Below are 27399 nucleotides of genomic sequence, written 5' to 3'. Positions count from 1 at the left end.
CCGTCAGCTATAACTCCTTGATCAATCCCTACCTCCAATGGAAAAGCTTATTTCACAGACAAGTACCAATCATTGTTGGTTGAGACTATTGTAAAGACCACTTCCACATGTTAGAGTAAGAGAGAACACTGTAGGAATTACTTGCTTAGTATTAGAGGAGATGGATAGAAAAGATTAATTTCAATATGGCAAGGTAACAGAAAAATCCAGATACTTCTGGGTAAATGTTTGAATCAATCACCCTCCTTCTGATTGTTAATTTGGTCCATATCATCTATTGATCTATTGCAACAGTAATTCGATAAGAAAGTTCCTCCACACCTTGATCATCATAATCATCATTGTCATCATCATCCCATCAGAGAAAATCAGATTTAAAACATTTTTACAAAATGAGTTGTCAGAATTAGAAAGCATGTCCTGAGTAGGCGCCTTAATGTCTAATGAAAATACCAGTAGGGACAGGACCAAAATAGCAAAAGCTATTGTACTTTAGACACATTCTGGTAAGCTGACGCATTTACGGAAAATATGATAATACTGAGCAAGGTGGAAGGAGAGTTTGAGTGCGTGCGAAGTTCCGGAAACTACATGAATACACCTACAAGAATTGCATAATGTGGCAAGACATATAATTAACAGAAGTTGCTACAGTGCAACGTAACATAATATCAATACCATCCCAATTAACTTGGAAATGGCAAGCACCAGACAGAAGAATCTTCAGCCTTCCACAGCTACTGATCTAACTGTGGATACTTCCTGGAATGACCACAAAGGTATTAGCAAGCACCTCAAAATCTGGACTCATTAATTTAAGAAACCTAAGTAAAATGATGAAAATATTATTGACCACCTAGTTTCCTTCATGGGTCCCAATGTATAGGAAAGACATAGAGAGATATTCTGGTAAAAATTAATCGCTGATCATCTGAACAGATTAAAAAAAAGTCATATGCAAAAGAAACGAATGTCATAGAAAAAGAGTTGGAAGGGACCTTGGAGGTCTTCTAGTCCAACCTCTTGCTCAAGCAGGAGACGTATACCATTCCAGACAAGTTGCTGTCCAGTCTCTTCTTAAAAGTCTCCAGTGATGGAGCACTCACAACTTCTGAAGGCAAGCCGTTCCACTGGTTAATTGTTCTTACCCTTAAGGAAATTTCTCCTTAGTTCTAGGTTGCTCCTCTTCTTGAATTAAGGAGAAATTTCTTATCAAAACAGAATCTTATTTTCATGAAAAAGTAAATATTAAGAGAGACTCCATTCTGTATTAGAATAAATCAAAGTGTTCAAGATTAGATTTTAAATTTTTTTTAGAAGTTTATCATAGTCTCTTATATACATATAATATTCACAAAATAATTCACAATAGCTTTTTTCTTTCTGTCTATCTGCTGGTGAATTCCTGTGGCTTTGTATTTCTTTTCACCCTTGGTTCACAAGGAGACCCACAGGGGCACTTTTCTTCCTTCAGCTTTGTGGTTCTCAATGTCCAATAATTTACCATGTCATTAACTTGGCACAGATAGCAGTCCATTTTCATCTGCTGTATCCAGAATTTTACAGATAACTGGTGACTCTACCTGGAAAGAAAAAAACCATTTACAAATGTTAGTCATAATGAAACTGAGCAAACTTAAGTCATGAAAAAAAAAATCAAATCAAACCACTGTGACCAAAAAGATACTATAAGACGGCGTTTAAGGGGTGACTTGATCGAAGTGTATAAAATCATGCATGGGATAGAAAAGGTGTATAGAGAAAAACAAACAAATAATATAAAATCTGTATTATCAAGATATGAAATAGAGGCAGAAAAATTATTTTCTCTATCACACAATACTAGGACAAGGGGGCACTCCCTAAAGCTCATAAGTAAGAAATCAAGGGAAATATTTCTTCACCCAGAGGGTTGTTGGTTTATGGAATTCACTTCTAGAAGAGGTCGTGACAGCTATCAGCCTTGATAGCTTCAAGGCAGGATTAGACAGATTCATGGATGCCAAGTGTATCGGTAGTTATTGAAACGGATGTCCATGTGCCGCCTCTATATTGGTTGAGGCAGGCAGGAGTCCCTTGAGTACCATTTGTTGGGGGTCAGGGGAAAGGGAGGGTCTTGCCTTCTCTTTTTGTTCAAGATCCCCAAGGACAATTGGTGGGCCACTGTGTGATGGGATTTGGCCTGATTCAGCATGACTCTTCTTATGTTCTTATAAGCTTAGTGCTCATAAAATTGATGCTCCGGAGTTAGAAAAAGATAATGCTGTACCTGGGAATAATCTTGCAATCAGAATATGATCAGTCAAGTCTTTTGAACACCTTATGTATTCTCAACAAGGCTCTTGAAAAAAGTTAAATCCCACTGACTTGCTCACAACTATATTTTAATTAACAAAGTCTGTGTAAAAGTCTTAAAAGTTTTGGTTGCATTGTGCCCAATGTTTTTAACATTTAAATATTCTTTTTGGGCTAAAATGCATTTTTGTGAAAGCTAAAAAAAAAACTTTAAAAAAAATCTGTCAGTCTTCCTGGAATCATGACCAGACAGGTCATTTGTATGTCTTTTGAACACCTTATACAAATCTCATACTATTTCCTTTCTTAGTCTCTTTCTACACTCATTATGCAGCTGTGGGCTATGTCCTCACTTATTTCACCGTTTCCTACGAAGTATCTCTTTGCCCTATCTCTCGAAGTCTTTTTTCATAATATTACAATAATTTAATGCTATCTTTAATTTTGGGGTGCATGTAGTCTAACTGCAATATTTTTAAAATAACAACTTTGCCTACAAACATTTTTGTCGTGGGTTTAGATATTAAAAAGACCTAGGCAGATCTGAAAGTTCTATCCAATTTGAAACATACTGAATATCACAGAGACTATTTTCAATAAATACAAACTTATGGCAAAGCATTATAGTACACATCTTACATTTTGCCAGATTGTTGTCACGACACTCCATTCCCAATGCTCTACACAGGAGTGTCACTCATGGCCCAAATGTGTCACGTGCTGGCCATGCCCACCCCCATTTTAGCAAAAGGGAAAAAGTCACAACATGTCATGTGACAATGCGATGCCACGAGGTTGACACCCTGGCTCTAGAAAAATGCATATTAGGTCCATATTAATGAAAAATTACAAGTTCAGCAGCAGAAGTTTCATGTTTCTCTAGATGAAATACATTTTTCATGGGATTTTTTTTCCCCTAGAAGTCAACATAGTTTAGATCAAGGTCTTAAACACATACCCCAAGAATATACTGGCAGGAATGAGGCTCCACCATATATATAGTTACTGCATGAGGAGAGTCAGATTCTTTGCACCTTAAAACAGGAAAGTGTGTTAATAGACAAAGCAGATTAAGAAAATGGTTAATAGACTTCAAGCCCCAAAATTTTCCATTAGTATAATGGCTTATGAATCATCTCTAAAGATGATGCAAGTCTTGCTGCAATACGAGCAAAGAATTACGTTTTTAGATAATATTTCCCAGTAAATCTGGCATTTAGTTCAGGATTGCATCGCTCTCTTGAGCTTGGCTGTTTTTTTTGCAGATATTTCATTACCCAAATAGGTAATGTCATAAGTGCTAGCAGGCAATTCTCACATTTCTAATTTGTAGTGATAAATATGAATTGTGCCCAATAATTAGTAAAGGGTCCAGGCATCTTTTCCTTAGGAAACATATATAGCTAAATTAATCAGTACAAACTGTATTTATTTTAAGTGTAACTCACTTCAATCTCACAGTCACTTGTCGAGATTTGTCAGTTAAGTCACAAACATCTCCATTGCCATAATAATGAGACACCATCCTGTCAGGAAAGTTACAAGTTAGAGTCTGATTGCAATAATCACATTTAAAACTCACTGCCTTTTTATATTTACCTTTTATACAATTACTATAAAACAGTGTTTCCCAACCTTGGCCACTTGAAGATATTTGGACTTCAACTCCCAGAATTCCCCAGCCAGCATTCGCTGGCTGGGGAATTCTGGCAGCTGGAGTCCAAATATCTTCAAGTGGCCAAGGTTGGAAACCACTGCTATAAAATATATGAACAAAACTGTCAACTAGAGTTGAACATCAGGAAATGTTATACAATATTTAGCACTTTTAGATACCTTGCATTTAAATGAAATTATTTTTGTTTATCTCAAATATGTCTTCAGCACAAAAGAATATAATACACAGTTTGTCAGGGTTTCAAGTAACATCCCCAACAAAAGACTCCAAAGCTAAGCATTCCTCAAAGCTCCATTTTATTAGAGATATCATATTGGCACATCTGGGAAAACCTGAATCTGAAAGCTTCCAGATTTTTCCACCCGAAAGAAAGTCCATGTCCCTGCCCCAGCACCCACATGTCCATCACATGCTCCAGTCAAAGCACCGTTCCAACTGGAGATGTTTCCCAGGCACACCCCTCCAGGAGCACGGTGGAATGGCTTTGACTCTTGAGAAAGGAATATTATTTTGACTATATATCTCCCCACTCCCTACAATTCCCCCTCCATTTTTCACAGCACTAAATTTAGTAGGCCTGAAGATCCAAGCCCAAGATGGCTTCCAGCCTTGACACAGTCCATCTTTATAACCAGCATTTCTTAAAAAGGCAGCCATAAGCAATTATCCATCCATCCATTTATAGGCGAGCTGGTAAACATTTTTCTGGCTTAATATCAAAGATCTAAAAATTTAAAAGCATGACATACATTATTATGCAACAGTGAAGATTCCATTCTGGGTTGCATACTGAAAGTAACTGGGACTTAAAAATAAGCTGCAGTCTACAGGCTTTTTTTTTTACAAGTACAAAGCAGCAACCCTCTTTCTAAGCCATTATTTCAAAGCCAAATTGTGCATACTTGACTGTTTGCAGGTCATCGTCTTTCTGGTGGTATGTTCTAGCCACATTCTTTTGTGCCCATTCAAGGTGTTCCTCTTTGTTCCATGTCCCCACAACTATAGTTGTTTTGCCATTTTCTTTATCCTAAAATAAGTGATATATTTTCTTGGTCATTTATTTAAAAAGTCATGCATAATTGTGTATTTTATACCACCCGAAACGGAAATTCTAAGGTAGATAGTAATCAACATTCATGCTGTTATGACAGTTTCCATATGGTAAAAATACTCTTATGAATCCAACTGGCTTCGACTAGGCTTTCCCCATTATATTTAAATGGCAATGGTTTTAACTAACTAGTAATCTTTTTTTCCCTTTTGTTTATCCTTAGCTATTGTATTTTTCGGAATATAAGACGCACCAGAGTATAAGATGCATCTAGATTTTAGAGGTGGAAAAGAATGAAAAAAATATTCTGAACCAAATGGTGTAGTAATATTTTATTTAATAAAATACCAGTGTTGCAGAATACTTTTTACAAACATGTATACTTTTTACAACCATGTACACTGAACGAAGTTCTGGGTGCAATTTTTTGCTTTTCCCCACTCTCTAGGAGTTCTCTGCAGTCTTCCCACACCATTTTTTTGTGAAAAAGGATGAAAAGGGGTTATTCTATGCAAAAACGGGACCATGTTTGTCATTCCCCAGTCCCAGGAGCTTTTTGTAGGCTTCCTGGACCCTCTGTCCAAAAATGGGATGCGGGGGTGGGGCTTCACAACAGCAAAAATGGCTGCATTCAATGAATAGGTCACATCGACATTTACACCCTCTATTCGGGCGGGAGGGAGTGCGTCTTATATTCTGAAAAATACGGTATGTCTTGATAAGCATGTTCTATTTTTAGTAAGGGGAAATTAGCTGAATGAAGACAGGAAGGAAGATCTGGGAATTAGTAATGTAACAGGCGACTTTCAGTCATGATCGCTTCCTTCTTGAGTAATGAGTGATTATGCTTACACACCCACATCATAACACAATGTTTCCCAACCTTGGCAACTTGATGATATTTGGACTTCAACTTCCAGAATTCCACAGCCAGCGTTTACTGGCTGGGGAATTCTGAGAGATGAAGTCCAAATATCTTCAAATTGCCAAGGTTGGGAAACACTGTCATAACAAACTGAAAAAAACTTTCATGGTACGTATCCAACAGTCTATTCTTAGCATTTACAGCATTATGAGGTAGAATTAAAGTAACTCCTCTAACCACCCAAATGCCTGCTACTTGGTTTGCCCATCCTGGGTTGACCATATCGGAGACAGACCAAGGCACATAACTGAATATTGGTCTATTTTTATTATAGTATGAACCTCATACAGCGATAGCTTGATGCAGCTGCATATGTTTGGCATGCAGTAGGTACCAGATTCTGTCTTTGAGGATAGACAGATGTAAAGATTGCTGAAGACTGCTGAAACCTAAAAGAACTGTTCCCAGTTTATGTAGGTCAGGCAGTGTTTCCCAAATTTGGTAATTTGAAGATGTCTGGACTTCAGCTACCAGAATTCCCCAGCTGGCTGGGGAATTCTGTAAGTTGAAGTCCAGACATCTTCAAATTACCAAGTTTGGGAAACACTGACGTCAGGGATAAGGAAGATGTTACTCTTGATTTCATTCTGAAAAGAATGTCCAGAGAGAAGATAAATGCAGGTGGGGATTAAAAAAATCTGAAATGGATAGAAATGAAGGGAAAATATTTTCAAAAATCTTTCTAGCCAACAGTCCTGAAGAGGTTTTGAGATGAGAGAAGAAAAGAAACTACAGTAATACCTCGTTTTACGAACCTAATTGGTTCCCGGGGGAGGTTCGTAAGATGAAAAGTTTGTAAGACGAAACATTGTTTCCCATAGGAAACAATGTAAAGTCAATTAATCCTTGCAACAAAAAAAAAACCCTGCAAAAAAATGCCGCCCCCCGGCTGTCACCTTTTGAAACAGCCGGGGGCTTCTCGGCGGCCTCCCGAATGCCGAACGCCAAACCCGAACTTCCGGGAGGCTGCTGAGAAGCCCCCCGGCTGTTTTAAAAGGTGACAGCGGGGCGGCGGGGCTTCTTGGCGGCCTCCCGAACCCCGAACCCGGAAGTTTGGCAAAAGTTTGGGAGGCCGCTGAGAAGCCCCGCTGCCTGGCTGTCGTCTTTTAAAACAGCCAGGGGGCTTCTCGGAGGCCTCCCGAACACCGAACCCGGAAGTTCGGGTTTGGCGTTTGGGTCCAGGAGGTCGCTGGGAATCCCCCCGGCTGTTTTAAAAGGCGACAGCCGGGCTGTGGGGCTTCCCAGCGGCCTCCCGAACCCGAACTTTTGCCGAACTTCCGGGTTCAGCGTTCGGGAGGCCGCCAGGAAGCCCTGCCGCCCGGCTGTCACCTTTTAAAACAGCCAGGGGGCTTCTCAGATGCTCCCCGAACGCCGAACCCGGAAGTTCGGGTTTGGCGTTCGGGTTCAGGAGGCTGCTGGGAAGCCCCCCGGCTGTTTTAAAAGGCGACAGCCGGGCGGCGGGGCTTCTCGGCGGCCCCCCGAACCTGGAGGTTCGGCAAACGTTTGGGTTCGGGAGGCCGCTGCGAAGCCCCGCAGCCCAGCTGTCGTCTTTTAAAACAGCCGAGGGGCTTCCCAGCAGCCTCCTGAACCCGAATGCCAAACCCGAACTTCTGGGTTCGGCGTTCGGGAGGCATCTGAGAAGCCCCCTGGCTGTTTTAAAAGGTGACAGCCGGGCGGCGGGGCTTCTTGGCAGTGGCGGTGGGTTTGTAAGAAGAAAAAAGTTCGTAAGAAGAGGAAATTTTTTTCTGAACCCCGGGTTCGTATCTCGGGTTGTTCATAAGACGAGGGGTTCGTATCATGAGGTACCACTGTATTTGCAACAAAATAGATTAAAAATAGGAATAATCTATCTCCTTCCCTTTCCCTGACTGCTCGGGACAAAGTTTAAAAAAGACAAAAACAGGGTGGGGAAGGATAGGTGACGAATGAATATGCCTACCCATTTCGGGTTCCAAGCCACGCAGTTACTTGCATGCAGTGCTGAACAGATCATCTCCAGGGCAGAATGCTGGGTTAGATGGGCCAAAGAGCTAATACAGTGTTAAGTGACTTCCTATATTTCATCTCTATAGAACTCCATAGTAAAGGCAACAATGAATTTTTGAACTTTAAATCTGTACTTTCAAACTCTTCTTTATGGACAAAAATAGAATCATGTAGCTATCTAGTGGAACAGACTTTATGTATACCTTGTGATACTGATGCACGTGCTTGCCATAGCAGAATTCATACCTCCACCAGCCAACACCCTAAAAGAGAAATAGGTGCATAACATTTAGACAAAAAAATTCAGTAGCACAGAAACTAATATATTTTGTATATTTTTATTTCACCCTTATTACTTTTATAAATAAGTCAAGATGATGAACATGTCTACTCTCTTTTTCTCCCAACACACCTAATACTACCATTTCCCCACCACCACCATATGAGATGAATTGGACTGAGAGAGTGATTGGTTCAAAGTCACCCAGCTGACTAAAGCAAGACTAGAATTTACGCTTTCCTGGTTTTTAGTCTGGTGCCTTAATCAGTAAACCAAACTGAAATTAAATCAGCCACAATTTCCACTTTGCTCTGTTCTGGAAGCTTATACAACTTCTTATGTGAGGAAGCACACGTGAGCGAGATTTTGGCGAGTTTCGTTGATACTTTTGCTTCTGCACATGCGCATAAGCAAAAAATTGGCAAAAATCACTGAAATCTCACTCTTGCGTCTTCAAATGAGTTTTTGCTTGCTGCGCATGTGCAGAAGTCAAATCTTGCACGTGCGTAACACATGATGTGTGCGCATCCCAAAAATCGCTACCGGAACGAAATGCATGTAGTACAAACAATGCATTAACTTTAAAGTCATATGTTGTTTTCCTTAAGATTTAAGATAACTGTTCCCTCCCTATTGATATACAGAAAACCATATCAAAATGAAGATAATCTTCCTTTTAAACTCAGAATGGGTGTTCTAATGTTTGGCAATGAAAATAGTTTAAGGGTGCCTTAAATTATTCCATGGGGAATATATGTACATATCTATATATGTGACAAAATGGAAAAGATGGGCATAATCTGCCTCTGAACATTCTGCCAATTTTCTAAACATACAAACTGCACTCTGCTGATCAGCTGAGCCTGAAGAATAGCTGAAGAAAATAAAACCAGATTAGATTTATCATGGACACGGTCTCTCCCAGAGATAGGGTTATAATCTAATAGGAAGCAATTGGGATTGGAATGAAAGGAAATGATAAAATTGGGCTTAAGCAGCCTTAGTTGCTCAAAATTCCTGGATTATTCAAGACTGTCAAAAAGAAGATGCCACAGAAATAATTATGCTGGGAAGAGTAATGTACAGCAAGTCATTTTTCTGTCTGGTACAAATGACTGGAAGGAGAAGAGTAGAAGACACCAAGCAGAAAACCAAGATTGTGCTAACCAAGAAAGGTTGCTAGCTGAGTATTAATTAAAGCCTTTCATTAACTTTTTGAGGAAATTAGCAGCAACTACCTTTTAGGGTAGGCATACTGTTATATTAGTAAAAGTGAGACATTACTGACAGAGACAAAATTAATCTCAGAATGGTAAAAGCAATTAGGTAATAAAACAATACATCACACTGTTTTGAAGGCAGGAAAAAGGGTGTTTTAAAAGTTTTGTTTAAATATGTTAATAGAGATGTCTAATTATCTGATTGAGTCCATTTGGCAGGGAGTCCAATATCCTTTTATTGTTGTCTTTTATCTGGCTGATCCCAAGAATTCGTTAAACCATAGATAAGTTCGGAGAAATGACAGCAAAGAGCTTTTTGAGAGCTACATTCTGAAATTTCAGGGAAAATGTGATCTATGCACACTGAGTACATATTTGTTTATAGGTTTGGGTTGTTGTTTTTTAAAGGAATTGTACACAAAAGGGAAACATTGGAGATAATAAAACAATGAGTGGAACCTGTTTGAGAGCTATTTTTTTAAAAAAGTATTGATTCTTTCAGAAACAGGTATGTATAAGCCTCATAAAGTCTGCTTTGAGATATAGAAAATCACTTCCATGTTCGGATTTTATATAAACTCTGCAAATCATATAAAATATATGTAAAAACAGTCCATAAATGATAATTCTCACCCCATGAAAGCAATAAGACCCACTAAGAAATTCTTTAATGAGCTGTTCATCTGTTAGTTTGGAGATGTGTGTTGTTCCAACTGTTAAGAGCTGGGAGGTTCCAACAGCAACTGGTTTGTGGAAGGCGGAAAATTTTTCTTCTTTTACTGAATTGATTTCTTCCTGCAAATTAAAAATTACTAAGATTTAAAGACAACTGATGTTTCCTTACCATGTGCATTAAGATTAATGGCAGGGGAGCCTTAGTCAGCATCCTCAATCTCTACCAGAAAATACTCAAATGCTGCACTCAGGTTATAGTCTTAAACACATAAAATATTAATTTCTGGGACCAAATTGCAATATATAAATGCAAGGAAAAAACCCAAGGCATGCAGTGTTCTAAACTTGAATGTTTTTTTTAAAAAAAATCTAATGCTCTCCAGTGGTGTTTGGTTGCAATTCTGTTATATCCTGGCAACAAAGCCATGGCTGCATGTAATGATAATAATGTGTCAATCTCACAATCTTTTTGCTTCTGCATACTAACAATGTATACAAACAGAAAAAATAACTTTGGTTTTATCTGAGAGGTATATAAGAGCAAGCATAACATAAGTAATATAGTTTCAAAGAAGCCTTCTCTCTCTTGGACAATATTAGGTCATCCACTGATGTTAAAGACTTAAAAGGGATTATGAGGCTCAATGGCTGCTAATGAATACTATGTGTGCAAGAATATAGATTATCCCCTTTAGGTTAATAACTGTACTTTTCTTGATTAATTATTTTCATATTTTGTTTTTTGTTATTTGCCATCCAAAGTCATCTGGAATTGAACAGTCTTCCAATTTTTTTCCTGTTTTTTTTAAAATAAGATTTACACATACAAAAAAGCCAGATATGACATAGGGTGCTTGCAATTTTTGACCCCCAAATGCTCGCATTTCCAGCTGCCAACCTCTTTGGCTCTTCTAAACGGCATCTTCATCATTTCTTGCTGCTGTTCTAGATGTTCCAATTTATGGGGTTTAAGTGGTGATCCTGGCAATGACTGGCAAAATATGTCATTCACGGGGGAAGCTCTGAATCTGTCCAAAGAACAAGAAAAGCTTATATTGAGCTTCTCAATAATCACGTTATGCAATGGCTCAGTGTATATTCAGATAGAGTAGAAAGAAAATGCACCTAAGTTCACCCAGAGTATTTTGTGTTAAGGTGGTATTTTAGGATAGTGCTATAAGTATCTAAGCTTTCTATTGGTATGTATGAAATGGCATATATTGGTGATCTGTGGGTCATAGGAAAATATCACATAGGATTCACATGTTTGAAATCATAGCCTGGGAGTGCAATGTTAAAAAAGCTATATTGAAGAAGCTAAAATGTATTTATATGTCCTGTTTGTATGGTTAAGTACACTGACATCTGTTAAAAGTGAGGCAAGCATTCTTGGATATAAGAAATACAAATACCGAGCAGTCATACGAAAAGAAAGAGGAAAAAGTAGCAAAGAAGTAATATACCATGGATAAGTGATCCCCTTATTTTATAGGGAGAAAAGGACTGAACTTGCCTTAAATACTTCATTTTGTAAGACTAAAGTAAACCTTGGCTAAAGCAATGATCTGGAAACACTACTAAGAGTGTGATAAGAAATTTTAAAAAAAGGATAGTTACAGGACATTTTACTTTAATTCTTGCCTACAATGATAGCAGTTATCTCAATTCCTTACCTATATTTAGGATGGCTGCATAACAAAGGTGTCAAAATAACCACTTCATATTCACAAGTTGTGACTTCAGCCACAGAAAGTATCTCATGCTTTGCTTCTGGGTGGCAGACATACATCACTGTGCTTGATCTGGGAAGGTTTTGTCTCAGGCTACAAGGTGTGCCATTTCCCATTCCTATAGAAAAATATGGAGTCAACTGTCCTTCTATATTTTTGGTCGGAATCTAAATTTGTAAAATATAGAGAGAAATATAAGCATTATCTTGGAAAGTGACAGAAATACTCTTTAACCATATAGAAAACCAAATGGTCTGAATGTAGTAAAAAATACTAAGAAATTTATTTACTTCTTAATAACTTTTTTGACATTGCCTTCTGTAATAAGGCTCTCATTTGTTGGAGGACTACTATTGAAATATTTTATGGTGTCTGCTGGGTTTACTATCTTCTTTCTTTTTCTTCTGGTCTAGTTTGTTTTGTTGTGTTTTCTTATTACACTGTTTTTAATAATATCTAATATATTGTGAGCTTTCCAGAGTTATTTGGAGTTGGGTGGTATCAAATTGAATAAATAAATAAAACTACATTTGTCAGTATTATATTTTGTCTTATGCTACAAGAAAAGCAAGCAAGCATTAATCACTATGAAAAATGGATTTACAGAAATTTAAGAGTAGGTATGATTACTAAGAAAAGCTGGCTATGGAATAAGTAAAATTCCAGATTTCTCACTTGCCTCTTTTGCAGAATCTTTTTCAATTTCATTTTCTTCTTGATCTGGAAAATATTGAGGAAAAAACAAACAAACCTCTACTTACCACCAGTAACCAATACCTGTGTGTTCATTTCTCTGTACCAGAAAACTAAATATTTTGAAAGATTTTCTTTTAGCACAATTTTAATACTTGACTGAGTGTAACATAAAGTCGGTATGGAATAAGACAGTATGGCTATTCAAATATAAATTATTAGTTATAGGTTTGAAAATCTTGATTTGAGTCAATAATTATGAAAAAGTGCAAATGCATGAACAGGCATTTTCATAAAATGTTAAAACACAAAGAAGTACCTTGGGCTTATTTTCCATCTGTCAGCTTAGCTGAGGGGAATATAGAATTCATTTATTATCTTCATTTATTCATTTATTTATATCCCCTTTATTATTTTCACAAAAAAATCAAAGTGGTAAACATATCCAACACACCTTTCTCCTCCTATTTTCCCCAAAACATGTTCTCTGAGAATGCCCAGTTATAGGAAGTCATATAAATCACCCACAAAACAGATGCCACATCAGCAATGGACAATCCTGAATAGGATTCACACCTCACATGGTGTCTGCTGGGACTCTGTATAAATGGAGTATAATATCTTTCTCTTGGTGTGGATGTAGGGTCCCATTTCAAATGTACGGTAGATCCCATTGTGACTGGTTGTAAGCTGAGGGCATATATGGGTCCAGTATCTGGTTTTTTTTTTAATATAAACAATGCTGCACTTCAATGGTTAAATGGACTAGAGACCTAGACATTGATAACTGAACAAAGATCTTTTTGACATTTGTGTTTTATTGGGCTCTACTAGTCTAGCTGAAATGTTAATTTATATTACTAGTCCATGCATGCTATGCCATGCGCTATATAATTATTTATTTATTATTACTACTTGGATTTATATGCCGCCTCTCTCCGATAACATTCCTCATGTTATCATGTAATTGACTAATACTTCCTAAGCAAAGAATCAAACCGCAAAGATAACTTCAGGATACAGATAGTCCTCTCTTCGCAACCATTCAAAGTTATAATGGATCTTCCCAGAGCTACTTAAGATGCATTTTCAAAGTGCCAGTGCCAATCACTGTGTAATCATATGATCACATTTTGGATACTTGGTATCTGACTTGCATTTATGACCCGTTGCAGGTTCTGCAGTCACATGACAATGATTTTTGACGGTTTTTGTTGGTTTCCAGGGTTTACTTGGCAAAACACATCCATTGGAAAAATGGGTTTAGTTAATGATCGCAGAATTAGTTTAACAACTATGTCTGCTTAACCATGACCACCAAAAAGAGTTGTAAAATGAGATTCAGTCATGTGCTGACTGCTTAAGAACCATATGATTCACTACTGTAATTCCAGAATCAGTAATAGTTGCAAATTGAGGACTACCTGTATTATAAAATGAAAAAAGAGGTAATTAATAAAGTTTAACTTCTATTGGAATCACATTTTCACTGAAAATTAGAGAAGGTATATTTTCTATTCAGTTTAAGCCTTACTCTTACTGTTTTCCTTCATGAATAAGTCATAATGACTATTTATTTATTGGATTTGTTTGCTGCCCATCTCTGGGTGGCTAACAACAATAAAAGCCAGTAAAACCATTCATTCATTCATTCATTCATTCATTCATTCATTCATTCATTCATTCATTCATTCATTGGATTTGTATGCCGCCCCTCTCCGGAGACTCGGGGCGGCTAACAACAGTAATAAAACAATGTACAATAATAATCCAATAAATACTAAAAATGATTAAAAAACCCATTAATATAAAAAACCAAACAAACATACAGACAGACATACCATACATGAAATTGTAAATGCCCAGGGGGAAAGAGCATCTCAATTCCACCAGGCCTGGCGGCAGAGGTGAGTTTTAAGTAGCTTACGAAAGGCAAGGAGGGTGGGGGCAATTCTAATCTCTGGGGGGAGTTGGTTCCAGAGGGCCGGGGCCACCACAGAGAAGGCTCTTCCTCTGGGTCCTGCCAAGCGGCATTGTTTAGTTGACGGGACCCGGAGAAGACCCACTCTGTGGGACCTAACCGGTCGCTGGGATTCGTGCAGCAGAAGGCAGTCCCTGAGATAATCTGGTCCGGTGCCATGAAGGGATTTACAGGTCATAACCAACACTTTGAATTGTGACCGGAAACTGATCGGCAACCAATGCAGACTGCGGAGTGTTGGTGTAACATGGGCATATTTGGGAAAGCCCATGATTGCTCTCGCAGCTGCATTCTGCACGATCTGAAGTTTCCAAACACTTTTCAAAGGTAGCCCCATGTAGAGAGCGTTACAGTAGTCGAGCCTCGAGGTGATGAGGGCATGAGTGACTGTGAGCAAATAAATAGTTCTAATAACAATGAAGATTACAATTAAAAAGAAGGAACCAGGTTACACTGGGGGGGGGGGGGGTGCATTCACTTAAGCTGTGAACCACCTCCAGTGTGATACACCCTTGTTGGGGCACCAATCAACTTTCAGAGCCAGGTCTTCAGGCTCTAACAAAAGGTCAGAAGGATGGAACCAGATTTCATGTGGTGGAGGGGCCAAAACCGGCATCAAGTCTCTTCTGGACCTTGCCAGCTGAAATTCCTTGACAGATGCATGCCCCCTTTTGCTGGCATAAGTAGGGCAGCTCAATCCCATTGGGATGAGATGACATGGCTTTAAAGGTGATAACCAAAACCTTGAATTATATGAAGAATCAAAACCAGCAACCAGTGCAGTTTATGGAATAATAGTGTAACGTGGGCCACTCTTCCTATTTTATTCCTTAGCACTTAAAAACAAAGTAACCCACCTGGATCTAGTGATGGGCTCTTTCTCAGCGTATTTCCAAGGTAATATTCTTGAATATTTATTTTCTATAAACAAGAAAGACATTTTCATTTATTTGCATAACCACAATTTCTCCTTCAATGATTTAATCTTTGTTAAAGCAATAATTTAGAAGGACCCGAAGTTTAGTATAAAATGCTAATGTAATGGTTTTTTAAAATATATTTGAGGGTGAAATTATACATACCTGCCCAGTTTCTTTCTCTTCGTGATACTGACGAATGTGTTTACCGTGACAAACTTCGTAAGTCCAGTATGATTCAATCTAAAAATATATTCCATGAATTGACACATATATTGTGATTTTGAACAGTCAAATTAACAATTTAAAAGGGTTGAATATTTACATTATGCTACAATCTTAAGGAGTACTTTTATAAAATGAGGTATTGTTGGCAAATAATGCCAGAGAAATTGTCTAGAATGTAAAAAGTCATTTCAAATGTTTGTTTAAAATATGAAGGGATGTTGTATCGTGCTTGATGTACAGTATATGTAAAAGCTAAATAATTTTAGATCCAAATACACACAGGAATGCAGAGGATTTTAAGGAATAATATTCAGTTACAGCTAGAAGTTTTTGTTTCAGGGTTTATGACTACAGTTAGAAAAGAATCACGGGAGATCATTTTAATATATGATTACTTGTTGAGAGTATTTATATGCACAAAGAAGGAAAGATTCTGTACTACCCACTGTGGAGGAACGTTTTTGTTAATATATATGTACATTTTTAAAATAAAAGCTATTCTAAAACAACTTCACAAGAAAGTAATACAAATTTTTATGTAGTATATCAAATTTATAAGTGTTTAGATTGATTTATTTGGGATTTAGAACTACTTATCTCAAACCAAAGTAAACATACTCTATAAGAGCAACTACTTTGCTTGAACAGAGGTTCCAACAGTTCAGCTGGGCTTGGCCCTTTATAATCCTTTTCCTCCTCCTAAAATAAAAATAATTGGATAGCATTATTATATCGAATGAATTAAGAGTGTTAACCAATTTATTAATTGTATATGTACTATATAATTAATTTTATTACATTTCAAAAAATCTATAGGAAAAAACAAATTACTACAAAACAAATCAAGAATTAATAAACCAAAGGCCCAAACCAGCTTTCATATTTATTACACAGCCAATACTTCTATTATTCATGCAACAGAATACCCTAAACTTTTAAAAAAATTGAACAGGATTCAATTTGAATTTCTTCAATTCAAATCCAAGAAATTGAACAAGATCTAAAGAATCATTAAACTATCTGAAGAATTTATGAATATAAACACCAGCCATACCTTTCCTGAAATAAACTGCTTTTGAATTTTACAGAATAGTTTTTACAGCATAAATCTTTACTAAGTTAACGCATGCCTTTTTTGACTATGTTGTGACCTACAAAGGCTCACCTTTTATAGAACCACCTATAAAATATTATTTCCTAACGTAAAAAAAATAACAGCTAGATAAAATTATCAGCATAATATTGCTTATTTGTCGAAGGATTTTATTTGGTATCTCAGTAGCCCATTGTGAATAAAACATTTTAATAACATGACATATTCTATTTAATCAAAGTATTGAGCCAACTTTAAAATAAGAATTACTTTATAACACAAATTAAATCATTTCCCAAAAGAATTTGGAATATAGATGTCTCTTAAAAGATACACGCTTTCAAGACTATACTCAAACTCAACAAGTTAAAATGCATTTTATGGTGCGTTTTTAATTTCTAACACAAGGTATCTTTTGCCAATTATCAATTAAAACATCCATATGTCAAGTTACATACTTGGCATGATAACAATTCCCAACAATTAAAGAACCATGCTCTTGCATTGGATTTAATTCCTTCTGTGCATATTACATATTTTATACAACACTTATTGTTAGTTTCTATAATTGGTTCTAGAATAACTTGCCTCATCTCCGTTAGCCAATACTGGAAGAATGCACTTGTATTTTTCTTTATCTGCTGTTGTCATAATGATATAATAATCTTCTTTGTATAGAACCCCAGCAGTAGGCTTAAGGGGAAGAAACACAAACACAACATTACTAAGAAGCAAGCGGGCCTTTATTAGATAAAATGAGTTTGCTATATACAGTATTTGGGTCTATATTTAGTTCTACAGAAAACACCATTGTTAAATAAGCCATTTGATTAAGATGCTAGCAGTGTCATGTTTACAGATGAAATTTTAAAGCAAGCACCCTTTCTACCCCATTGACTAGAGAAATTTTAAAATTTTTTGATCAGTTATAAATATCATAACCATTACAAAACAGAAGTACTGTAGGCTCCTTTGGGTGTGAGAAAAATGCCTTGGAGCACAAAGGCTCCAGTAGTACAGAAACTGACAACCACACATAGATCAATCCCCGTTCCTTTTTTTTTTAAAAAAAGAGGAAAGACACCACCACTACTTCAAAGAGCACCAAGGATATCCCCTTGAATGATGAAGAAACATTTGCAACCAAACTGCCAAGCTCGGGGCTCAGACCAATAGATGGATGGGAGTTAACAGGCTCAAGCTTAACCCTGACAAGACTGAGTGGCTTTGGGCATTCCCTCCAAAGGACCATACCATCTGTCTGTCCTTGATTCTGAGTGGGAAAACTTTAACTCCCTTAGAGAGGGTCTGCAATTTGAGGGGTCCTCCTGGATCCTCAGCTAAGACTTGACCAACATCTCTTGGCTGTGGCCAGGGGATCTTTGCACAGGTCCACCTGGTGTACCAATTGCGGCACTATCTGGACTAGGAGGCTCTGCTCATGGTCACTCATGCACTTATCATCTCACAGCTCAATTATTGCAAAGCGCTCTACATGGGGCTACCCTTGAAAAGTGTTGGGAGACTTCAACTAGTCTAGAACATGGCCACGCAAGCTGTTGTGGGTGTACCTAGGTCATACCACACTCCGTGTGGTGCATTGTCTTCCAATTGGTCTCCGGTCACAATTCAAGGTGTTGGTTATCACATATAAAGCCCTTCTGCCACATGAATCCCAGCGGCCGATTAGATCCCAGAGTTGGCCTTCTCCGGGTTCCGTCGACGAAGCAATGTCGTCTGGCGGGCCCCAGGGGAAGAGCCTTCTCTGTGGCGGCCCTGGCCCTCTGGAACAAGCTCCCCCCGGAGATCAGAACTACCCCCACCTTCCTTGCCTTTCGTAAGTTGTTGAAAACTCACTTGTGCCGCCAGGCATGAGGAAATTGACATCTCCCCTAACTACTTGGTTAATGTATGGTTTGATTGGTTTGTGTGGTTATTTTATTATAAGGGTTTTTAAAAAGTTCTCTGGAACCAACTAACCCCCCCCCCCCCCCGATCTGTACTGCCTCCACCCTATTGGCTTTCCGAAAAGCCTTGAAAACCTGGCTTTGCTGGCAGAGGGCCTGGGGGCCACGAGCAATCAACACTTCCTTAGTTACGGCCTCTGTAAGAGTGTATCGCACAATATATCAATGTGATTTCAAATTGTTTTTTAATACCATTTTTATTGTTGTAAGCTGCCCAGAGTCCTTTGGGAGTGGGTGGCATACAAATTTAATAAATAAACAAATAAGTAACAAATAAACAGCTCAATGACGTTGGCTCATTGGCAAAATGAAGGAAGGCAATGGGTAATATAAATCCAATAAATAAATAAATAATAAATAAAATAAATAATCTACAAGCCAGTGTTACCAAGTAGCTATCAATGTTTTGTTTTCATCATCATCATCATCATCCAATACAATCTAAGGCACAGATAATCCACTGGAACTTGTGCCAGAACTACCCATCTACCAGTGGCAAAGAACTGGTGGGATCATAAACCCGAAAAAACCATCAAAAATGAGCAAGCAAAACTACTGTGGGACTTCCGACCCCAGACTGACCAAATTTTGGAACATAATACACCTGACATCACAATTATGGAGAAAAAGAAAGTATGGATCATTGACATTGCAATCCCAGGAGACAGCAGAATTGAGGATAAGCAGCTAAAGAAATTAGTGAAATATGAAGATCTGAAAATCGAGCTGCAACGACTTTGGCATAAGATGGTGAGAGTTGTCCCAGGGGTCCTTGGCACATTGGGCGCAGTGCCAAAAGGTCTGAGCGGACATATGAAAACCATGGGAACTGACAAAATCTCCACCTGTCAACTGCATAAGGCCACTTTATTGGGGTCGGCCCACATAATTTGCTGCTACATCACTCTGTCCTAGGTGCTTAGGAAGCGCCCGACTGGTGATGAAATATGAAATCCAGCATAGTGATCTTGTTTGCTGTGTTGTATTGATGATGATGATGATGATGATGATGATGATGATGATAATAATAATAATAATAATAATAATAATAATAATAATAATACAAAAGCCCACAACTACGCACTCTGGCATAGCAAAGTACAGCTACAATCCAAGGCAGGGGTCTCCAGACTCGGTCACTTTAAGACTTGTGGACTTCAACTCCCAGAATTCTCCTGGCTGGGGAATTCTGGGAGTTGAAGTCCAGAAGTCTTAAAGTGACCAAATCTGGAGACCCCTGATCCAAGGCAACAAGCAAAGAGTTAAGGCAGTGGTCTTTCTTCGAGACGACCTAGCGGTCGCCCGTTGATCCTCCCCACTTCAGTTCGAGCAATCCCACATACTGGTCCAGGGGTAGGCAGTTGGCGCTATTATGACTCGTGGACTTCAATTCCCAGAATTCCTGAGCCAATCATGCTAGGTCAGGGATTCTGGGAGTTGAAGTCCAGATATCATAAAAGAGCCAACTTCGCCTAACCTTGTACTGGTCCCCTCTTCCCACCTCTCGCCTCCTTTCCTCCCGGGTTCTTCTATTTCTCCTGGTCTTCTTCACCCGGAAAAGCCAACCTACCAGGATGAATTCTCCGCCCGGCCAGTTTACTCGGAAAGGCACCTCGTCGCTAAGCTGCGCCAGGGACCGGCTGCCCCCGCCCGCCGCCTCCGCTTCCAGGAACCCCCACAGCAACAGCTGCACCAGCACAGCCCCCCTGCGGGGCTCCGGCTTTCTCCTCTTCATTCTCCGCGGTGGTAGCCCGTCCGAGACGGCCGGCAACGACCAATCATCACACGCCCAAAGAAGCCGGCCACGTCTATTTCCGGAGGAGGAAAGCACGTGACCTTTTTTGGTCTCCCTCCCCTGAAATCCTAGAGTAACCGGAAGTGGAGTTTCATTTCCGCTGCCCTCGGGTTTATTTATTTTCTGGTTTGTTTTCCGTTGCCCCCCACGGGGATTAAAAATAAGAGTGGGCTTCGCAGACCTGATGTTGTCATAAAGCACGGCTCCCTCAAAACTCCTACACCTCAAGCTAATTATTTGTGTCCCAAGCATGAGTAGCCTTCAAAGAGATCCCCCCCCCTTTGAAACACCCCGCTTTCCATAGAGTTCGGCTGTCTCTGACTAAGATTTCTCACCCACACCGGTCTGCTCCTATAACTTCTTCGTCAACAATACCTCGGCAAACGACGTTTGCGTAGGCCACACAAGATTTAGCTGGGGAGTCGGTCGAATAAATCATCTTGGGAGGCTCAAAGCAAGGCGCAGATTGCGTGTGTGACTCTACACTCTGCGGCGCTATATGAATTTTCTTGCCGCGGATCCCGTGGGCCTCTGGTCAACATCCGGGGCAGCAGGAGCGCGTTGCCTGAGGAGACCAAAGGAAGGTAAGACGCTGGAGGGACGGGTGGGGGTGGGGAGTGCATTCTTGATCTCCGGGACCGGTTTTTTTGGTTTTGTTCTGTTCCGGATAGTCCGGCTCTCCGTTTTTTAAAAAATTCTGTTGAGAAATAGAATGCAATTAGAATGGAATAGGATAGAATAGAATAGAATAGAATTCTTTATTGGCAAACTGATTGGACACACAAGGAATTTGTCTTTGGTGCATATGCTGTCAGTGTACATAAATGAAAAGATACATTTGTCAAGAATCATGAGGTACAACACTTAATGTTTGTCATAGGGGTCAAATAAGCAATGAGGAAACAATATTAATAAAAATCTTAAGGATACAAGCAACAAGTTACAGTCATGCAGTCATTAGTGGGAGGAAATGGGTGATAGGAATGATGAGAAGACTGTAGCAGTAATGCAACCTTAGTAAATAGTTTACCCTTTTGAGAGAATTATTTGTTTAGCAGAGTGATGGTGTTTGGTAAAAAATGTTTTTCTTGTGTCTAGTTCTCTTGGTGTTCAGTGCTATGGCATCCTTTTGAAGGTAGGAGTTGAAATAATTTATGCCTAGGATACAAGGGGTTACTAATTTGTTTTTTGACTCTTGCAGTATATATAAAATATTTCTTGATTGCAGTATTCATGTCCTCAGTGGAAGGCAGGTTGGCAGCAATTGTTTTTTCTGCAATTTTGATTATCCTTTGAGGTCTGTGTCTGTCTTGTTGGATTGCAGAACTGAACCAGACAGTTATAGAGGTGCGAATGACAGATTCAATAATTCCTCTGTAGAACTGTATAGGCAGCTCCTTGGGCAGTTTGAGTTTCCTGAGTAGAGACGGAGAAATCCATGGTTGTGAGGGGTTTGCCAAGCTATTGGTGCTGGGAAGATACTTTAGTGTGAATTGGAAGGGCGGCAGTTTTGGAGCACCCGTTCTTGTGGTGTAGCGGTAAGAAAGAATTGGTTAAGTGATGTATTGTCCACAATTGACCAAATCTACCTCAGCGGCTAAGCTGGTTCCCTGTGGGGATGGATCAAATGTGGCAGACCGCTAACTGAAGTTTCAAAAGAGTTGCAGACCTTCATTATTTTATGTTAACAGGCTGCTTCAATCATAGTTTCTTCTCAACGGTTTGCATTCCTGATTTGGAATACTGTAATGTGATTAATAATAACAATAAAAATTGCACATACAGGCAGTGTTCCCTCTAATTTTTTTGGGGGGGTGGGCAGAAAAGTATAGTGTCTGAGCGGCAGTCCCTTCGGGACTGGGCGGCACAGAAATAATAAACAAACAAACAAACAAACAAACAACTAACCCACCCTGTTTTGCCTCAGAGAATTTCAAAATAAAATACTGTACTGTGTGTCTATAACAGTGAGCTCATAATAGGGCAACTCTATCAATATCAAAATGCCACTTAAGTAGTTGAGCTAGTTTCAAACTAGATTTTGATTTTCTTTCTCTCTTCCTTACTCCCATTCTTTTTCTTTCTTTTTTCCTTCCTCTCTTTTTTCTATCTGTTTCTCTCTCTTCCTCTCTCTCTCTTTCCCTCTCACTCTTTCCCTCTCGGCTTCTGGGCAGGTTTGAAAAACTCTGAGTTGATGATGATTTTTAAGTGAGCGATTGCTCACTGCTCAGCTTAGAGGGAACTATGCATAGAGGTAGTCCTCAGCTCACAATAGTTTATTTAGCGACCACTCAAAGTTACAATGGCCTTCAAAAAAGTGATTTATGACCCCTTTTCACACTTACGACTATTGCAGCATCCCTTTGGTCACATAATCCAAATTCACACTCTTAGCAACTGACTCATATTTCTTTTAGTTGCAGGGTTCCAGGGTCATGTGATCACCTTTTGTGACCTGACAGACAAAATCAATGGGGAAACCAGAGTCATTTAACAACCATATTACTAGTGCAACAATTGCAGTGATTCACTTCACAACTGCAGCAAGAAAGGTCATACAAAGAAGCAAAATTCACTTTACAAGTGAAATTTAACCCGTTTCACTTTGCAACAGAAATTTTGGGCTCAACTGTGGCCAAGGACTCCCTGTATTTTGAACTACCAAGAGCAAATAAACAAAATCCAGAGCAAAGTCTAACCCTACTGTAAACATGGACTTGTTTCATCTCCAGATCAATCAAGGTACAATGCTTTCGACGGCTGAAGTTAAAACAGGAGATTTCAGGGAGATTTAGTATGCAAGCAAAGAAGTACAGGTAGTTGTGGACTTAATGACCATAACTGGGCCCAACATTTCTGTTGCTAAGTGAGACATACCGTATATTAAATGAATTTGGCCCCTTTACAGAAATTTCATGCCACAGTTATTAAGTGTGTTAATGACTTCCCCATTGACTTTACTTGTCGGAAGGTCGCAAAAGGTGGTTATGTAACCAAAGGACACTACAACCGTCATAAATATGAACCAGTTAACAAGCATCTGAATTTTGATCAGGTGACCCCCCCAGGGATGCTGCGAAGGTTGTTAGTGTGAAAAACGGTCATAAAGTCACTCTTTTCAGTGCTGCTGTAACTTTGAAAGGTCACTAAATGAACCATTCTAAAACCAGGACTACCTCTAGTGCAATATCTAGAAAGACTTGGCCCATGGAATCACCAAGAGTTGGACACAACTGAATGGGTATTGCCATTTAGTATGCAGGGCTACCTGGAGTTTTCTGTTTTGTCATGTGGAGGGAGATTTTGTTAGTGCCTATTTTATGGCTTAAAGTTTTATTTCTCACGAAACAACACCACTAAATTCCATAATGGATAATAATAATAATAATAATAATAATAATAATAATAATAATAATAATAATAATGCATTATTAGAGTTGCAGAAAGAGGAAGGGGAAGGAATTTTAGCTCAGTAATTTTCCCTGCCTGATAAATCCCAAAAGTGTTTTTTCAAAACACAACTGGACTTTGTTTTTTCTTTGAAGACATTTCGCTTCTCACTCAAGAAGCTTCTTCAGCTTCTTGAATGAGAAGCAAAACATCTTCAAGAAAAAAACAAAGTCCAGTTGCCTTTTGAAAAAACACTTTTGGGGCAACTATGACCTGGATGTCTGTGAATCTCCACAGACACCTGCCTGATTAAGAAAATATGATAACATGAAAAAACTCCTGTTAATTGAAACTATTACCAGGGCTTTGTCTTCCCATGGCATTAGAAATTACTGTTAATTTAGAGTATGTATTTATCAAAGCAGGTAATTATGCAGAGAAGAGGAGAAATGCATACTGATTTTCTATAACTTACCACTCTCTGAATTTATAATTATTAATCAGCACAACTATGGAAGAGTCGCACTCCCCAGACATCTTAGAAGTAATAAGGTCGGACAAAGAACTATGGCTGTTAGATCTGTTATTCGACATTCCACACTAATTCTAGCAAGGGATTTTATTAATAATATTAATAATAATTACCTGTATTTATAAGAAAAAAATAGTTTCATATTAGCAGCAACTACTGCAACTCATATATAAAAATATGGAATGTCAGATATTAATGTTTATCCGTATTTAATTCAACTACCATGCACCTAAGTTGGAACTGTGCCCAATATTGTTGCTTTTTACTTAATAGTTTATAATTGTAAGAAATATGTGAACAATGCATGCACTTTTAAAATAATTTATCAGGATTTAATTGGTACATAATTTCATTGAAAAATATTGCACTGATGTTTAATTTGCTTTGACAGTTTTTTATCTGGTATTAATTTTTTGATGGCATCTTCATACAAGCATGAAAACTATTACAACAATCAAGTCTGAATTACTGTCATCCTAAAATAATAACTTTATTATTTGATCATTTTGATAGACTAGTTATTTCATTATGTATTTAACAAACTAGTCCTTGCTAAGAACATTGTTTTCATTAAGTTGTAGTAACATGGCAGATACATTCATTTTATAATTATATATTTTTAGTGATGTCAAAATTGGTTTAAAGTTGAAATGAGACATTTTGTACTTTTCTGGTGTGGTGAAATTGCAGCATTGCAAAAACACAGAAGTCCTCGAAATTCCACCTCTGGACTTCCATTGCCAGCGAAGCACCCGTTTTTGCACTGCTGGGATTCCTCCACATCATCGCAAAAACACAGAAGTCCGGAGGTGGTGTTTCCCATGGAGGGGAGCCTCAGGGGAATCCCAGCAGCGCAAAAACAGGTGCTTCACTGGCAACAGAAGTCCGGAGGCGGGGCATCCCAGTGGCGGTGGCTTGGGTTTGTAAGGTGAAAATAGTTTGGAAGAAGAGGCAAAAAAATCTTAAACCCCAGGTTTGTATCTTGAAAAGTTTGTATGACGAGGGGTTTGTAAGACGAGGTATCACTGTACAGACCTTTGTTGGCAAGGTGATTATTCTACTTTTTAATATGCCGCTTAGTTTTGCCACAGCTTTCCTCCCAAGGAGCAAGAGTCTTTTAATTTCAGTGCTACAGACACTGTCTGCAGTAATGTTAGTGTTCTGGCCCATGCAGCTGATAGCTGATTCCAACAGCAAAGAGGCTGATGTGGTGATGTGCCAGCGGCCTGTGCAGTTGGCACCCGAGTTGGACAATGAGGAGGCTGGAGAGGATTTGTTGCCAATGGCAGAAATTCAGCCAGGGCTTTCAGAAGCTCCCATCAGTGACAAGGAAGAGCCTGTTCTCAATGTACAGGCAGGCAGAGCTGCCAAAAGGCAGGAATGGTTCCTCAGGAGGAGGTCTCCTCGAGAGTAAAGCTTGGAGCTAATTGGCCACCCTCCTAACCTATTTAAGGAATGATGATGAAGGAGCGGATTTGCAGGAAACAACAACATATTCCTTCATGTCTTGAATCCAGAAACAACTGATCAGCTCTTGTTCTCTCTGTATTTTTCCTGCAAATTGCTTCTGGACATTTTGTCAACCACCATAAGATTGCTGTTCTCTACAAGACTGTTTACTGAGAATTGAATTATTTTGTGGACTGGTGCTGGCTGTGAATTAACAGCCGGTGTTCAGAACTGGGTTTCTCCAGGATAATTGCTAAACGCACAATGCCATAGCTGGTAGGAGACAGGTAATGCAGGACTGCAATGTAGTAGCTCCCTAGCTCACACGTGGCTTGTGTCAGGCATCCCCCATTTCCTGAGACATTTCTTTCACAGCTTCCTCCTCCCCTGGGTCCCACACTCTTATGACTCTTCTCCTGCCTCACTCCACTTTTTTCCAAAGTACACCTTTCCAAAAGAGCACCCAATCCCAATGTGACATACAGCCTTCCTGCAGAGGCCAGTTTAGGTCATTCTAGAAGCAAGCGCCAATCTGTGAGATTGTTGTGTTTCATATCAGCTGATTCTCTTTCAAAATGACAATCTTCAGAAATTGTCTTTCAGAAAGGGAAGCAGCAATTCACTACCACATTCATCTATATCAGTGATGGAGAACCTTTTTTGGCTCAGGTGCCAAAAGGGTGCAAATGTGTTTGCTCCCACACCCATTATGTAATGCCTCCCCCCCCCCCCCAAGCCTCCGGACTTTCTGTTAGGCCATTTTTCATGGTCCCCAGAGTTCAGGAAAGCCTCCTGAAGCCTGGGGATGATGAAAAACGGCCAAATAGGCCAACTGGAAATTTGGAAATGAACTTCTGGTTGGCTCATTTTTCATCATCCCCAGGGTTCAGGGAAGTCTCCTGAAGGGAAAATGGACAAAAAGAAGCCCAAAAATCAGCTGGCCATCATGTGCACTGGAACTGATATAGGCAATGACTCACCTGCCCTCAGATATGACTCCCCGTGACACCTGCGGCATGCATGTCATGGGTTCGTCATCACTGACCTATACAGAAGTTGCCTGGTACATATTGGAAACTGGTACCATTTACAAGAGGTCACAATTCTCGAGATATGAGAATTATGGCCACTCCCAAAATGGCACATTTTCAAGATGGCACCAAGCCAGTTTTATATAGAAAGGCTGCATGATGCATCAGCTGCTTTTCTTTCGGAAAGGCAAACTTTGATAGAGGTAAGTGCAGCAAGGAATGGTGTGTGTGGGACCCAGCAAGATGGGAAACAGGCTCATGGGAACCAGTGGGGTGGGATAGGAGGAAGATAGGTGAGTAGGGGCAACTTCAGCATCCCTGATGTTGATTGTATGGGTGCCTGAATTGCGATCCCATGATCACATTTTCAGAAGGCCCAGAGGAGCCATCTATGGATTATAAACACTAAAATTCCACTTAATTTTTTAAGAAAGTATTTGACACACCACATGAGTATCTACCTGGGAAATGAAAGTCAAACAT

The 27399-nt window shown here is 39.1% G+C and overlaps 2 protein-coding genes across 2 annotated transcripts in view; one reads left to right on the top strand and one right to left on the bottom strand.

Annotated features, from left to right (window-relative positions):
* Nucleotides 1–1295: 1295 nt before the first annotated feature.
* On the bottom strand, nucleotides 1296–20968 carry ERLEC1 (endoplasmic reticulum lectin 1). The gene is made up of 15 exons (XM_070734742.1): nucleotides 20890–20968; nucleotides 20290–20582; nucleotides 17341–17445; nucleotides 16278–16358; nucleotides 15597–15674; nucleotides 15372–15435; nucleotides 12520–12560; nucleotides 11784–12007; nucleotides 11009–11138; nucleotides 10069–10230; nucleotides 8139–8198; nucleotides 4876–5000; nucleotides 3744–3821; nucleotides 3254–3329; nucleotides 1296–1583 (listed from the first exon to the last, which is right to left on the bottom strand). Exons 1-15 carry the CDS (start codon nucleotides 20951–20953, stop codon nucleotides 1512–1514), a joined length of 1653 nt encoding a protein of 550 aa, XP_070590843.1. The 5' UTR covers nucleotides 20954–20968; the 3' UTR covers nucleotides 1296–1511.
* The window catches only part of ASB3 (ankyrin repeat and SOCS box containing 3), a 65654-nt gene continuing 58914 nt past the window's right edge, over nucleotides 20660–27399 (top strand). Inside the window, exon 1 of the mRNA XM_070734747.1 lies at nucleotides 20660–21098. The gene's annotated coding sequence lies outside the window, so the exon portion shown is untranslated. The remainder of the gene's footprint in view (nucleotides 21099–27399) is intronic.

This window comes from Erythrolamprus reginae, chromosome 1 (assembly GCF_031021105.1).
Source record: "Erythrolamprus reginae isolate rEryReg1 chromosome 1, rEryReg1.hap1, whole genome shotgun sequence".
NCBI classification, from domain to species: Eukaryota; Metazoa; Chordata; class Lepidosauria; order Squamata; family Dipsadidae; genus Erythrolamprus; species Erythrolamprus reginae.
This window is presented reverse-complemented; position numbering and strand designations above follow the sequence as displayed.

Coding starts and splice junctions, on each gene's coding strand:
- ERLEC1 (XM_070734742.1), bottom strand. CDS start 20,953: ATGATTTATTCGACCGACTCCCCAGCTAAATCTTGTGTGGCCTACGCA. Junction 11,139..11,783: donor TGCAGCCATCCTAAATATAG/GTAAGGAATTGA, acceptor TTCTTTGGACAG/ATTCAGAGCTTCCCCCGTGA. Junction 8,199..10,068: donor GGTCTTATTGCTTTCATGGG/GTGAGAATTATC, acceptor TTTCTCTTTTAG/GGTGTTGGCTGGTGGAGGTA.